The following is a 15947-nucleotide window of genomic DNA, read 5'->3' on the forward strand; positions in this document are numbered from 1 at the left end:
AGTGTCTTGTGTCCAATAACACACACATACACACAAACATGCGTGCGCACACACACACACACACACACACACACACACACACACACACACACACACACACACACACACACACACACACACACACACACACACACACACACACACACTGTCCCCTACCCTATCAGATGTATAAGACAGTCGTTGTCTTGAAGGTTAACTACACACGTCTGATTGTTAGCAGGAATGACATGCGGTGCCTGGTGGGTTGAGATGGGGGAGGAGAAGGGAAAGAAAGGGGGAGAGAAATGGTGGGGTGAGATGGGAGCTCAATCTGCGATTACTATTCTTTCTCTGTGTGTGGTGTGTATGTGTGTGAGTTTGTGTCTTTTGATTAATATTCTGTCTGCTGCATATCTGTGTTGGAGTGTACAGAGGAATGACAGTGTGAGACAGCTGTGGCGGATAAAGACAGACTAGAGTCAGAACAGCTAGTCTACAGAGTCAGAACACACACACACACACACACACACACACACACACACACACACACACACACACACACACACACACACGATTGTGCCAATTACAAGGCATTATTATCCAAAGTATACATTAATTTAGCATTTTATTCAAAGAAAGTGTGTGTGTGTGTGTGTGTGTGTGACAGAGAGATAAAGAAAGAAAAAAGACAGAGACCACCTGCATGCCACACACTTTCAGAGATCCCCAAGTGACAGACAGCAACTGAAGGTAGAACAGGTGTGCATAACTCTGAGTGCAACTGGACGACATTGTTGACATTGTCATCTAGAACAGTTCATCCTCTAAGTGTGTATGTGTGTGTGTGCGCGTGTGAGAAGAGAAAGAGAGGGGAGACATCATGCCCTCTCACCTGAATCGAATCTTCGGGGACAAACAGCGTGTTCTGGGTCCACCCACTACCCCATTTCGGTCTTTCTCTCCCACTCCCTCTTTCAGTGTGATGTTTGGTCATATGACAGGGTCTGAATACCGACACACACCGGACATGAGCGAGTAGGAGTGAAGGAGAGAAAACAAGTGATCCGACCCTGAGAGAGCGTGAAAAGGCACTAGGGCACTTGTAAAACGGTGAAGAAGAGAACTCGCTTAAAGAAACAGCGGACACGAGTTTCACCAACTAACTTTTGCGAGTATAGGCCTAATCAACTGAGCGGAGTTTTAAAAAACTATTTCCAAGCCTCTCTCGTTATTTCTTTCCCATCTTTTTAGCGCATGACCTCGGGACTGCAGAATACTCAGAGCGGTAAGTGACAAACTCATCACAAAATCGGAGGCTGGGGCTCGAGGCAGCATTTTGGACATCACTTTTATTGCAGAGCGTCGCGCCTTGATTTTATAGACTTGCGTTGTGAGAGTGACCATGGTCGGGGAGATGAGTGAGCAGGTCCGGGAAAGACCAAGGCCCAGCCCGGACTACCTGATGCAGTTGATGACGGACCGGAAGGTGATGAGCTCTCTGCCCAACTTCACTGGCATCTTCACACACCTGGAGCGGCTCCTAGAAGAAGGTAAGTGTGTAGGTTCAATACATGTTTTTAGATTTACAAAAGACATGGTAGCTTAGGTATAAAGTTAGTTGGTGGATATCTCAATTATACTGCATGGTATAGGCTACACTGTAAAAAGAAAACTGTTATTGTTATGTAACTAGTTCTACAGCTTTTTTTTGTTTACTCAACTTTTCGATCCAAGTGTTACCTGAACTAAAAACAAAATATTGGCCCACATTTAGCTCCAACTTGATTCAACATATGCAAAAAAGTATGTCAATTTAAAATGATGTGTTTGCTCAGCTCGTCTCATATGTTCATTCAACTACAAGTTATTATTTGGGCATCAAAACTAAAAAAGGCTATGCAAGATTTTAAGGTTGGGGGGTTCGCCGACCACCCCAGACAAGCTCACTCTCCCTCCCTGTTTCATTACATATTTATAATTCTATAAAATATATGCAACAAATGTTCCACTAACAAGTTTCTGTGCCAATGCACCACACGACCAACCACACAACCAAACCAAAGCATACCAACTTCGGGCACTTCAATATCATGGTTTGTGTTAACACCACAATAAATAGACTGTGTCAAGCTCAACAAACGTTAGATAGTTTGTGTGTATGTATTGATATGTAGGCTACGTGTGTCATTTTTAAATGGATGTACATGTATAAAAATATAAAAAATATATCCCATTTAGCAGACGCTTTTGTCCAAAGCGACTTACAAGTCGGCTGGAGCCACTAATTTTACATATGGGTGGTCCCAGCGGGAATCGAACCCACGACGCTTGGCGTTGCAAGCGCCATGCTCTACCGACTGAGCCACACAGGACCCCATGTAGTTCTGTCCTTGAGCTGTTCTTGTCTATTAATGTTCTGTATTATGTCATGTTCTGTGTGGACACCAGGAAGAATAGCTGCTACTTTCGCAACAGCTAATGGAAATCCTAATAAAATACCAAAATTACATCCCTCCCTAACTTGTAGGCTTACCCAGTATAGAAGGCTTGGTTTGACAACCTCTGAATATCATTCAACTTTTTGGTGTTTTGGAACAGATCTCTTTCCATTCATCAATTGGCCCGCTGCACAGTTTTGATTTATTTACTTTATTTGTCAGTAAAAAAAGTATATATATATACTATTACTATTTTTAAACGTGACCGGGATTGCACAATAAAGTCCACAATAAAGGGACTTATTTCCATTGCGGTCCCTTTAAAAAAAGAAACATAAATACACATACGATTGCATAGATACAGTCACATTACAGAGATGGAAATTAAAAAATGCTCAACTTCCAGATGAGTTTGAGAGGGTGTTTAATTAAGTACAATTCTTACAAGCCTGTTTGGCTGGTAGCTTATTCTTGCGATGTTTGGGGCTACTGGTGAACCATGATGTGCAGCATAATCAAAGTGACACTGGATGAGCGCACCAGCTAGGCTTCCATCCAATTGCCGACAGATTTTAAAGTGAATATTCTACAATCTTCTTAAAAACAATATGCCATTTCAGAGTTTCCTTTGGGAAAATGTGTCACTGGACAACTTGACAGGGAAGATTTAAGATTTAAACAACAATTATTTTTATTTTTTACCGTGTACGGTGAGATACACACACACACACACACACACACATGCTTGCGCACACACACGCAATAAAACACACACCAGGCAGTGAGTGCTGTGAACAAATGGACAGTTGTTAGGCCGGTGACCTAATGTGCGAGGGGTGTGAATGTGGCACCCCATCCCGGGCCAGGCACGAGGTTCAGTACACGGCCAATGGGATAATATAAAAAATAAAATACATAATAAAATATTTGACTGGGAAGGGCGTGCAGAGACTGTATGTATTTCAACCCAAAGCCACACAGTCAAGTTGAACACCATGCAGAGCCTGTAAACTGATCATGTGTATTTAAAAAATGTATTTAAACAGAAAATCCCATTGAGACTAAGGCCTCTTTTTCAAGGGAGCCTTGCACACAATCATACAAATTCACAATATTTACCATTTCAACACACACACCTGTTTGTGTGGTCGATTGATTCATTTATTGATTGTAGTATTTCAAGAGGAACACCACTGCAACAACCAAACACACCCCAAACAAGACAAACAACATGGAAACAAACAATAAGATGTTATGTGGAATTATCGATCAGGGTAACAATGGTCATGGTGTTGTTTTTGACAAAGGGAAAGCGGAGGGGGATTAAAAAAATAGAGAAAAAGGGTAGTAAGAGAGAAGAGAGGAAGACAAGAGAGGGGGAGTTATTTGAGCTAGGATTTATCTCAACACTTCAACCTGCCATTATACTATCTAGAGCTGTCTGTATTTATAGACTGGACCATGGTCAAACATGCACATACTTTCACACTCATGCACGCACTGTCTATCTTTCTGTCCTACAGCCACATTATTCATATTGTGTCAGGTTTACTACTGTGGCTGTCTCATCCAAGGCACATCATCCACAGTGTGTGTGTGTGGTGTGTGTGTGTGGTGTATGTGTAGTGTCAGGTGTCTGTGTAATAATCAGGTTTACATGTGAGGTCAGGTGTGTTATTAGAGGCTTAAAGCTGTTGTGATTATAGGTTTACATAATTAACTGTACCATTTATTATTACTATGGTCACACTTAGTTATCACTCTGCTTCCATCAGGTCATGGTTATTTCACAGGTTAGTGTGTGTGTGTGTGTGTGTGTGTGTGTGTGTGCGTGTGAGTGGTTGGCTATTATATGTTGTTAGTAATGCATCATGCAACAATATTGGAAGTCTGAGCCAGACAGCTTTAAACAAACACACACTATCTTTATTTTGTTATTGGGCCTAGTGTTCTAAAGGACCTGTTTCTCTCTCTCTTCTCTCTTTCTCCCTCCCTCAGAGATAGGTAGAGTGCGCAAGGACATGTATAACGACTCGATGAATGGAGGTGTGGCCGCCGAGGGGCGGAACTCTGAGGAGCTGCCTAATGGGATTGGTCCAGTGGCTCAGCTGCAGGAGAAGCTCTACGTGCCCGTCAAAGAGTACCCCGACGTGAGTGGACAAACCTTTTTTTGCCCTTTGTAGACTTTATTGTAGTGTCTATCCAGAGTGACAGAAAATTAATACCGAAATCAAAACCTTTCCATAACAACAGAATCTTCCAGACCGTTGGAGGGTAAGTTAGAGCCATTGCCATGTTGATACTCCTGTCTGGTCCTTTCAGATTTGTTAACACAGATGGGGTAGCAATATAGGGGGAAGGGCTGCTTTCTAAGCTCCCAGCCCTTATAAAAGGGGGTTAGAATGTATGGCAGAGGACATCAGATAGAGGTGATGACAGAAGCTTCTCTTCATTCACATGATAAAATGGCAGTGTAACCCTGGATAATGCGCGTGCGCCCGTGCACACACATACAGACAAACACACAGGCACATGCAGAAGCATGCACACAAACTCACACAAGACGATGGAACAGATGAGATCAGGGCTAAAAATACAGAATAGCTCCTCTCTCTAGTGTGTGTGTGTGTGTGTGTGCGTGTGCGTGCGGGTGTGTGTGCATGTGGGTGTGTTAAAGTTCTTTAGGAATGAAGAGAATGCGTTGACACCCATATAGAAGTGGGGGGTCAGAGAAACAAAAACAGACAAGACACAAGGGTGTGAAAGGTAGAGAGACAGAGGGAAAGACAAATGGAGAGAGAGATGGGAAAGAGGGTGAGAGCTAGAGAGAGGGGCAGCTGTCTTATTAATCTCTCAGCTCCAGTGACAGATAAGGTTAAAGTGTCCAGCCTCACCACCAGCCAACACACACAATGACCTATTCCTGACTCACACTCTCTCTCTCTCTCTCTCTCTCACACACACACACACACACACACACACACACACACACACACACACACACACACACACACACACACACACACACACACACACACACACACACACACACACACACACACACACACACACACACACATATATATATGCACAATAAGAACAGAAATGAAATATTAACATGAAGATTGCATAATGCAAAAAGATAAGAAATCCCTCTGCCTGTGCCATCCTGGGTTCAACAGACTGTTATTGCAGCACCGCTCACCAAATCAGTTGTGGCCAGCTTTCCTCCTGGAGAGTGAATGGACGTGCAGGATTCTTCTCCAGCCATCCTATAAATACATGTCACTATACCAAATTCTTTCGACAACTATATACTTTGGAGTGAGTCCGTTGTTTGTGATTTCATGGACAATAGACACTCCAAACTGACCAACAACACACACCACACACACACACGTGCGTGCGTGCGTACAGGCTTCAGTTGATTTTTTCCGTGCTGGGAGAGTATTCCATTTAATATTCCATGTCTTATTACTTAGCTAGTATGAACAAGTTACCAACCACGGCCAGGAGTATTACTTAGCTAGTATGAACAAGTTACCAACCACGGCCAGGAGTATTACTTAGCTAGTATGAACAAGTTACCAACCACGGCCAGGAGTATTACTTAGCTAGTATGAACAAGTTACCAACCACGGCCAGGAGTATTACTTAGCTAGTTGACCACAAGTTACCAACCACGGCCAGGAGTATTACTTAGCTTGTAGACTATAAGTTACCAACCACGGCCAGGATAATTACTTAGCTTGTAGACTATAAGTTACCAACCACGGCTAGGAGTATTACTTAGCTTGTAGACTATAAGTTACCAACCACGGCTAGGAGTATTACTTAGCTAGTTGACCACAAGTTACCAACCACGGCCAGGAGTATTACTTAGCTTGTAGACTATAAGTTACCAAACACGGCCAGGAGTATTACTTAGCTTGTAGACTATAAGTTACCAACCACGGCTAGGAGTATTACTTAGCTAGTTGACCACAAGTTACCAACCACGGCCAGGAGTATTTCATGGCTTGTAGACTACAAGTTACCAACCACGGCCAGGAGTATTACTTAGCTAGTTGACCACAAGTTACCAACCACGGCCAGGAGTATTACTTAGCTAGTTGACTACAAGTTACCAACCACTGCCAGGAGTATTTCATGGCTAGCCGCCAACTCCTGGCCCTACATATTCTTAAAATATGTCTCTCTCTCTCTCTGTGTGTGTGTGTGTGTGTGTGTGTGTGTGTGTGTGTGTGTGTGTGTGTGTGTGTGTGTGTGTGTGTGTGTGTAGTTTAACTTTGTAGGTAGGATCCTGGGTCCGAGGGGTCTGACAGCCAAACAGCTGGAGGCAGAGACAGGCTGTAAGATCATGGTACGAGGGAAAGGATCCATGAGAGACAAAAAGAAGGTACGTGCCCACAATCACACGCTCACACCAATGACGTGAGGTCTGTGGCTGGGTAGGCACTGGCTATTATCAAAGCCAGATTTACTCACAAATAAACACGGATGAAGCCCAGCTTCACCACACAGTACAACAGATAGCTTAAACAACCAGATTGACATAGGCTACTAACTGAAATTGACTGACAATTTTCAACAAATGTAAATACCAATGTAGCCAAATACACAAGCGATAGCCTCCGATGGCGGCACATTTCATATCATCCGGCAAAATGACACGCTGCTCAACTCCGCTCAGCCATACATTGATGTAGCATCCACAGTTACAACTGATAGGTGGCACTTTTAAAGACTATCTTATGGACACATTTCATCTGAATAGTTTGGAACGGAAACTCCAGCCTTTTACAATGGATTTACGCGCGCAAACACACAGACACATAATAATATTATTATGTGAAATATTATTACACACACATTTTATCCGAATAGTTTGCAATGCAATGAATTTACTTTCCCAATGGATTTATACACACACACACACACACACATAATGATATTTTTTATGTGTAATATTATTACATGCACCGAGTATACAAAACACCTGCTCTTTCCATGACAGACTGACCATGTGAATCCAAATCAAATCAAATCAAATTTAAAATCAAATCAAATTTTATTTGTCACATACACATGGTTAGCAGATGTTAATGCGAGTGTAGCGAAATGCTTGTGCTTCTAGTTCCGACAATGCAGTAATAACCAACAAGTAATCAACTAACAAATCCTAAACTATTGTCTTATACACAGTGTAAGGGGATAAAGACTGTGAAAGATGGTGAAAGATGTGATGTCACTTGTTAAATCCACTTCAGTCAGTGTAGGAAACAGCTTAAAGAAGGATTTTTAAGCCTTGAGACAATTGAGACTTGGATTGTGTACAGTATGTGTGCCATTTAGAGGGTGAATGGGCAAGACAACTGATTGAAGTGCCTTTGAACGGGATATGGTAGTAGGTGCCAGGCTCACCGGTTTGTGTCAAGAACTGCAATGCTGCTGGGTTTTTCACGCTCAAAAGGTTCCCATGTGTTTCAAGAATGGTCCGCCACCCAAAGGACATCCAGCCAACTTGACACAACTGTGGGAAGCATTGAAGTCAACATGGGCCAGCATCTCTGTGGAACACTTTCAACACCTTGTAGAGTCAATGCCCCGATAAATTGAGGCTGTTTTGCGATCAAAATGGGGGTGCAACTCAATATTAGGAAGGTGTTCGGTATACTCAGTGTATAATAAATGAGGTTCTAAGGTGCAGTATAGTGTCCATTTGTCATGTTGTTTTTGCTGGCTAGCTGTCTTTGTTCAGTTCAACGGATGCAAGCACAAAATAATGTAGACACCCAAATGTGCAGGGCTTACCCCAGGCATACCCACACAACAAGGGTAATCAACAGCGACTGGAGTCCGTAACGCGTTTGAATGGTTGGAAATGAAGGCATGCATACCCTGGTGCCTTTCCTGAGGTTTTGATACAGTTTTATCAAATGTTTAGATTCTGAGAATAAAAACCACCAGAATCATTGAGAAAAAGCATTAGATAACAAAAAAATGAATGACAATTTTCTTTTATATTATTTATTTATTTATTTATTTAGAAAGAAAGAAAGAAAGAAAGAAAGAAAGAAAGAAAGAAAGAAAGAAAGAAAGAAAGAAAGAAAGAAAGAAAGAAAGAAAGAAAGAAAGAAAGAAAGAGGTATAAAGAGTGGGTAGACATTCTGACCTTCTCCACGAGTGGGGATTATTCACTTGCAGTAAAATGGCTGCCGTGTTGTTACAGAACTGAAGTCAATGTGGACAGTCTTCAGGGAATATTATTGTTTTGAATGTGTATCAGGAGGAGCTGAACAGAGGGAAACCTAACTGGGAACACCTGAGTGAGGAACTCCATGTACTCATCACAGTGGAAGACACACACAACAGAGCTCAGATCAAACTACAAAGAGCTACCGTAGAGGTCAAGAAACTACTCGTACCAGCCGTGAGTACCGTGAGATTCATACTATAATTATGTGTGTGTGTTTGTGTGTGTGTGTATGTATGTACAGATGAAGTCGGAAGTTAACATACACTTAGGTTGGAGTCATTAAAACTCTTTTTTTCAACCACTCCACAATTTTCTTGTTAACAAACTGTAGTTTTGGCCAGTCGGTTAGGACATCTACTTTGTGCGGAACACAAGTCATTTTTCCAACAATTGTTTACAGGCAGATTATTTTGCTTATAATTCACTGTATCACATACACTAAGTTGACTGTGCCTTTAAACAGCTTGGAAAATTCCATAATATTATGTCATTGCTTTAGAAGCTTCTGATAGGCTAATTTACATAATTTGAGTCAATTGGAGGTGTACCTGTGGGTGTATTTCAAGGCTTACCTTCAAACTCAGTGCCTCTTTGCTTGACATCATGGGAAAATCAAAATAAATCAGCCAAGACCTCAGGAAACAAATTGTAAACCTCCACAAGTCTGGTTCATCCTTAGGACCACGCATACCACTCAGGAAGGAGACGCGTTCTGTCTAATAGAGATGAACGTACTTTGATGCGAAAAGTGCAAATCAATCCAAGAACAATAGCAAAGGACCTTGTGAAGATGCTGGAGGAAACAGGTACAAAAGTATCTACATCCACAGTAAAATGAGTCCTATATAGACATAACCTGAAAGGCCGCTCAGCAAGGAAGAAGCCACTCCTCCAAAACCGCCATAAAAAAGCCTACGGTTTGCAACTGCACATGGGAACAAAGATTGTACTTTTTGAAGAAATGTCTTCTGGTCTGATGAAACAAAAAAATAACTGTTTGGCCATGATGACCATCGTTATGTTTGGAGGAAAAAGGTGAAGAACACCATCCCAACCATGAGGCACGGGGGTGGAAGCATCATGTTGTGGGTGTGCTTTGCTGCAGGAGGAGCTGGTGCACTTCACAAAATAGATGGCATCATGAGGTAGGGAAAATCATGTGGATATATTGAAGCAACATCTCAAGACATCAGTCAGGAAGTTAAAGCTTGGTGGCAAATGGGTCTTCCAAATGGACAATGACCCCAAGCATACTTCCAAAGTTGTGGCAAAATGGCTTAAGTACAACAAAGTCAAGGTATTGGAGTAGCCATCACAAAGCCCTAACCTCAATCCTATAGAAAATTTGTGGGCAGAACTTAAAAAGCGTGTGCGAGCAACGAGGCCTACAAACTTGACTCAGTTACACCAGCTCTGTCAGGAGGAATGGGCACAACATTCCCCCAACATATTGTGGGAAGCTTGCGGAAGGCTATCCGAAACATTTGACCCAAGTTAAACCATTTTAAAGGCAATGCTACCAAATACTAATTGAGTGTATGTAAACTTATGACCCACTGGGAATATGTTGAAATAAATAAAAGTTGAAATATATCGTTCCCTCTACTACTGTTCTGACACTTCACATTCTTAAAATAAAGTGGTAATGCTAACTGACCTAAGACAGGGAATTTTTACTAGGATTAAATGTCAGGAATTGTGAAACGGAGTTTAAATGTATTTGGCTAAGGTGTATGTAAACTTCCGTCTTCCACTGTATATTGTACACAGTATGTCCCACTGGGCAAAAACTGGTTGAATCAACGTTGTGTCCACTTCATTTCAACCCCAAAAATCAATGTGGTGACGTTGAATCAGCGTGGAAAATGAATTGCATTTGCAAGAAGTAATCAACATAAGGTCATTCCGTATTTTTTTTTCACCCCACTTTAACCTAAATCCCATGACATGGTGAAATGTTTTGTTGATTTCACGTTTAATTCCCAATAGTTGACAACTCAACCAAATGTAAATTAAAACTAGACGTCAAACTGATGTCTGTGCCCAGTGGGATGTGTGTGTGTGCGTGTCTGTGTTTGTGTGTGTGTAATTCGCTGGGCAGCATCTATAAAGGCGTCTCCATGGTAATGCGTGTTGTGAAAGGAGGAGGGGATGAATGGCGAGACTGTTCACTCTTTCTCTTCACTCTATCACTCCTTTCACTCCTCTCTCACACTCAATTCATACCCTCCTCCTCATTCTCTTTCTCTTTTCTCACATCACCTCATTCCATGCGTCCCTCAACAATTCTCACATTCTCTTAGCCACCTACCCAATGACCCCACACCACAGACGGAATATTGCTAAGAATGTTGCTCTCACTCCTGAATTCAACATTGAATAAAGTAGTTGTGAACTTTCACCCAAACTCTCAAATCGCACTGCATTGACTTACAGCAGGGAAATTCAAACTGGGGTCGGCGGAGGTATACTGGCGGTCGGCAAATATATATAAATGTGTTGGGAGTTACCTTTCTAGCTAATAGGCTATGTTAAAGTTAACTGTGGGTAGGGCAAAAATCATTTACAACTATCTACCAAATATATTAATTTTAAAATGTTGATTACTTCCCCTGGCAATTCTCATTCACCCGATGATAATACAAGACAGCGAGAATATATATATATACATTTTTTGCCAATGTATACTAGTAACAGTACATAAAGTTAACCCAGAAGACCTGAGAGTGGGGGTGGGGATTAATGATATCTGTTAGTTTAACCTTGCTGGTCTAGCTGTACAGCTTCAGGCCTACGCCACTCACAATCTGTTCACCAGAGTGTAACGTAATCCAACCTTCAGCCAACTAGACGGATATTAAATGTCCTGTGTGTGTGTGCGTGTGCGGGCATGTGTGTAGGCTGAAGGAGAGGACAGTCTAAAGAAGATGCAGTTGATGGAGCTGGCCATTCTCAATGGAACCTACAGAGACGCCAACATCAAGCAACGTAAGGATGACACCATTACACTCTTAGAAAAAAGGGTTTCAAAAGGATTCTTTGGCTGTCCCCATAGGAGAACCCTTTTTGGTTCCAGGTAGAACCCTCCGTGGAAAGGGTTCTATATGGAACCCAAAATGGTTCTATATGGAACCCAAAATGATTCTACATGGAACCAAAAGTTTTTTTTACCTTGAACCAAAAAGGGTTTTTCAAATGGTTCTCTTATGGGGACAGCCGAATCCTTTTAGGTTCTAGATAGCATTTTTTCCCATAATAGTGTAGAAAGTGCCTGTCCTGAAACTGTTGGTGGGGCTTTTTGATGTTCTTGTTTCCAACTAGTAATGATTTTCTATTTGTTTCTCTCTCTCCCTCTCCCCCTCCCTCCCTCCCTCCCTCCCTCCCTCCCTCCCTCCCTCCCTCCCTCCCTCCCTCCCTCCCTCCCTCCCTCCCTCCCTCCGTGTGTGGGTGCGAGCAGCCACTATGGCTTTCTCCCTAGCCTCCTCTCAGCAGCCTCGGCTCATCTCCAGTCCCTCCCCTGTTATGCAGCAGGCTATGAGAAACCCCGCCCCTGTTCAGCAGCCCAATCTCATGCCTCACCTGATTCGTCAGATCCAGAGTCAGCAGGCCCTCATGCAAGGAGCCAATCAGCATGCAGGACTGATGCAGCAACCACCAGAATCAGGAGGATTCTTCTACACTCCCTACGAATATTCCCCCTACACCCTAACCCCATCTATACTAGAATACCCCATGGACACTAGTGGAGTATTAGGTAAACACGCACACACACACACACACACACACACAGATCAAGTTAATTTGGGAATGAGGGTTGTGTTGTTGTGTTGTGACCCGGTTGTATTTCTCTCTCTGTTTCCAGGTATGGCTTTCCAAACCAAAGGCTGAGAGATAAACTCCCTCTTACATATGGACCTCAGACACACACACACACACAGACACACACATACATACATACATACATACATACACCTATCTGAGATGGGCCTCTTGACTGTCTTCTTAATGTAACTGTTTGATGATGTCACTGTTAACCCCCTGTGTTTTGGTGTTTTGGTAATGTGGTTGCGTGGTGAGCAGGAGCGATGACGGCTAAGGTGCAACGCCACAATATGAGGGTCCATCCTTACCAAAGAGTAGTGAACACCGACAGAGGTCAGTTAGATCACTAGACAGTGTGAGTGGAGATACGCATTTGTGAGTGATTTTGTGTGTGTGCGCCAGTGTGTGTGTGTTCATGTGTGGGTCTGTTAGTTGACCTGTGTGCCGCCTGCTAAGAGGGGTATGAGACCAGAATGTGAGGGGAAGGTCAAACAGTGAGCTGTGTGTTAAAGTCAAACAACAGTCTGTCACAGAGCAGAGAGAGGGTAGTGTTAGGAATGGACGAGTCCGTTCCAGGGGTGAATATTCCAGGGCGCTCATAGCCCATACTGTCAGATAGAGGAAGGCATGTGAGGTTGTCCCTTGCTTTTAGATTGGACCGTTCCTCCATGTGACTGTGACCTTGTGACTCTCTTGATTTAGAGTTCTCTTCAAATACTATTTATCTCTCGCTCTCTTCCCCCCCCCCCCCCTCTCCTTGCCAGTTGTTTCACAACTGTTCAAGCAGGGTCATCTCTTTTATACCGTCTTAAATTACACCATTCCTTTGATTTGATTTTGTAAAAGTCAACACTGCTTTTTTGACCTACTCTTTTATTTATTGATATGGTTTTCTAATGATTGTTTTGTATATTATGGATCAGAGACACACAGTACTTGAAGCTGAAGCAGCCTTCTTATAACCATTATCCATACGACCTTATACAGTACATGACCCTATACTACTGAAATCTGCATTCGGAGATATGGAGTGTAAAGTAAGGATTACTGGACCTTTGTGGGTTAGGGATGGGTTGACATTAGATATAGTTTCGAAAAGACATTCCATTGTCATATCATTAGGCTTGCCCTATTCTTTGGAGATTATTGTAGTTGTTGCTTATGTGCTTGGAAAATAGAATTTACTTGTGTGATATGTAAAAAAAAATTATGAATATCATTTTAAGCTATGAGCAAGACGTGTTGTTGCATTCTTGGGGATGTTTTCTTTACAAGCGCGAAGCTCTCGCTTGTATTTATTTTGCAAACATAGAGAACCAATGTTTGATATAAAAAAAAACAGACAAAAAAAATAAAAAATAAATAAATGTCTAAAAGTTATTATTATTAGAAAATATCTGTAAAAAAAAAGTATATGTTCTTAATTAATTCCTTCTAAAACCACATCTCTTAACATCTCATGGCTCGGTAACTGCAGGCCTCTCTGCTTCTCTAGCGGATTACATCTCTAATGCTTAACAGCAGTCTGGAAACCATAACAGATCATTTTTAATCAATTAATTGGTCCTCATTGCATTTGGTCTTCTCTGTCAAGACACCATAACATACACCCTGACTGCTGCTAACCATTAAACTGTGTTTAAGCCACCCTCAGGACCCACCAGCCGTTTCACATACCTGATCTATTCCGTCGAGGTATTGATTATTAGTTGACTAGATGATGTGAAACTACTGGTGGCCCCCATAGACTGGGTTGAGAAACACTGCGTTAGTCAGAACAGCTTCAGATGTCAGTGACATTCTCACGCCCTGCCACGAAACCATACCTTATGCTGTCTCCATGGTTTCTCTGTCTGTAGTGCAGCTAGCCTCACTGTAGCAGTGCTCATATGTTCTACAAAGGGCACCTTTATAATGCCTTCATTAACAATACATAAGCATTCACAACTGCCTATGTCAGCAGTCGCTGGTTGGCAGTCGCTGGTTGGCATCTCAAATTGTGTCACTTACTGCATATGCCAGACCTTATGTCAACTTGCAGCTATTGACTTATAAATGCCTATGTAGTGTTCATGAAGGTGTTATGTATGTTCACACTGTGTGTGTGTGACTGCAGTAAATCTGACACCACTAGCTGACACTAATCTCTTTCTATCTTTTTCTATGTGTCTTTTGTTTCCTTAATTTCTTTGTGTCTGTCCGTCTGTCTCCTAACCCCCCCTCCCCTCCCCAGCTGCCACAGCGACTAACCCTTGACCTCTGTACCCACTGATGACCCGCCCATCTCCGCCTGTGGCTTGCTCGTTGCCATGCTCTGGACAACAGCCACGCCCCCTCCCCCAACCCCCCCAGGAGTCACCTCTGCCAAACCAACCAGAGACCAGCGCCATGGTAGTGACCCTTCAGGACCCAATCAGGACCCAGTCACCAGCCATGCCCACCCAAACACCACACTTTCAAGCCATGTGCTCTTTCTATAGGAACCACTACATCAAAACCACCCAATCACAACCCCCCCCCAACCAAACCCCAGCCATGCTCTCTGCACGGGTCAGATAACTTATCTCTATACCTTGCCCTGCATTGAGTCGATTGGAAGCTATAGTATTATAATAGTAAAATAATAATAACAGTTATATGTATGATCATAACATATTCATGCCCACTAAGCTAGTCTGACTGTCCCTGTTCTCAAACCCTCAGCGGGGGTCTAGGGAAACCGGAAGCATCTCGTTTTTCGGGGGGGAGCAGAGAAGAGGCAAAGCCTACAAAAACGGATGCTTACGGTTTCTGCCGACCCACTAAGTGTTTGTTTTTTTCACGCCTGCTACGTTGGGTTACCGCCACACAAAAAGTTACTCCGATCTGGTTTAATATGTCACACCAGTTTCACACGATGTCCTCTCTAAGACTAGGCTTTTCCACCATGCCTGCCTTTCTACAGTGACCTGAGTCTATCTAACGGGTACGATCACACTTCTCCAGGTGCTACAGAGCGAAGAGTCTCAACCATAGCGTTTGCTTTACCAATACAGTATTATATACATCTAGAGAACAAAGTGCCTTTATTTATTCCAATAGAGAGAGATATGTCACAGACCAGAGCAGCCTTTTTTATGATGGGTTTATATTCTCCATGAAACATGTCTCAACAAAAGTGAAAGAGATGTGGTGTATTATAAAGGAACCAACTCAATGTTGTGGTTTCCCATAAGCCCTACATATGTCTTTTGGATTTAGAATGAAGTGCCAAAAAGGGTCAGTTTCTTCTGTTAGTATAGTAGGACCTCCTCAGAACAGTGTTAGTTTTGTGTGTTTTCTTTTCTTTTGGGGGGGAAATGATGTGTATACTTGTGTGTCTGCCTGGAGAACACACCCTATTGTATAGTGTTGTGTTATTAGATATGTGCGTTACACACCTGAGCTCCTAACTCTCCTCTTGGCCAAGC

General features: G+C 42.6%; 1 protein-coding gene across 3 annotated transcripts; it reads left to right on the forward strand.

Annotated features, from left to right (window-relative positions):
• The first annotated feature begins 701 nt into the window (after positions 1-701).
• Positions 702-15034, forward strand: LOC135523799 (protein quaking-B-like). 3 transcript variants are annotated; one of them, XM_064950715.1, is made up of 9 exons: positions 702-1264; positions 1361-1529; positions 4416-4567; positions 6700-6816; positions 8707-8850; positions 11577-11664; positions 12134-12430; positions 12757-12831; positions 14732-15034. In XM_064950715.1, exons 2-9 carry the CDS (start codon positions 1382-1384, stop codon positions 14752-14754), a joined length of 1044 nt encoding a protein of 347 aa, XP_064806787.1. In that variant the 5' UTR covers positions 702-1264; positions 1361-1381; the 3' UTR covers positions 14755-15034. The 3 variants fall into 3 exon arrangements, with proteins under 3 accessions (XP_064806787.1, XP_064806786.1, XP_064806788.1); XM_064950714.1 differs by having other exon boundaries at positions 702-1529; XM_064950716.1 differs by lacking the exons at positions 12757-12831; positions 14732-15034 and adding an exon at positions 12539-12754 and having other exon boundaries at positions 704-1529.
• The last annotated feature ends 913 nt before the right edge of the window (positions 15035-15947 follow it).

The sequence above is a fragment of the Oncorhynchus masou genome, chromosome 31 (genome assembly GCF_036934945.1).
Source record: "Oncorhynchus masou masou isolate Uvic2021 chromosome 31, UVic_Omas_1.1, whole genome shotgun sequence".
Classification (NCBI taxonomy): Eukaryota; Metazoa; Chordata; class Actinopteri; order Salmoniformes; family Salmonidae; genus Oncorhynchus; species Oncorhynchus masou.

Excerpts from the sequence above, each read along its gene's own strand:
- LOC135523799 (XM_064950714.1), top strand. The coding sequence starts at position 1,382 with ATGGTCGGGGAGATGAGTGAGCAGGTCCGGGAAAGACCAAGGCCCAGC. Across the intron at positions 6,817-8,706 it reads CCATGAGAGACAAAAAGAAG|GAGGAGCTGAACAGAGGGAA; the intron begins GTACGTGCCCAC and ends AATGTGTATCAG. Across the intron at positions 12,832-14,731 it reads AGTAGTGAACACCGACAGAG|CTGCCACAGCGACTAACCCT; the intron begins GTCAGTTAGATC and ends TCCCCTCCCCAG.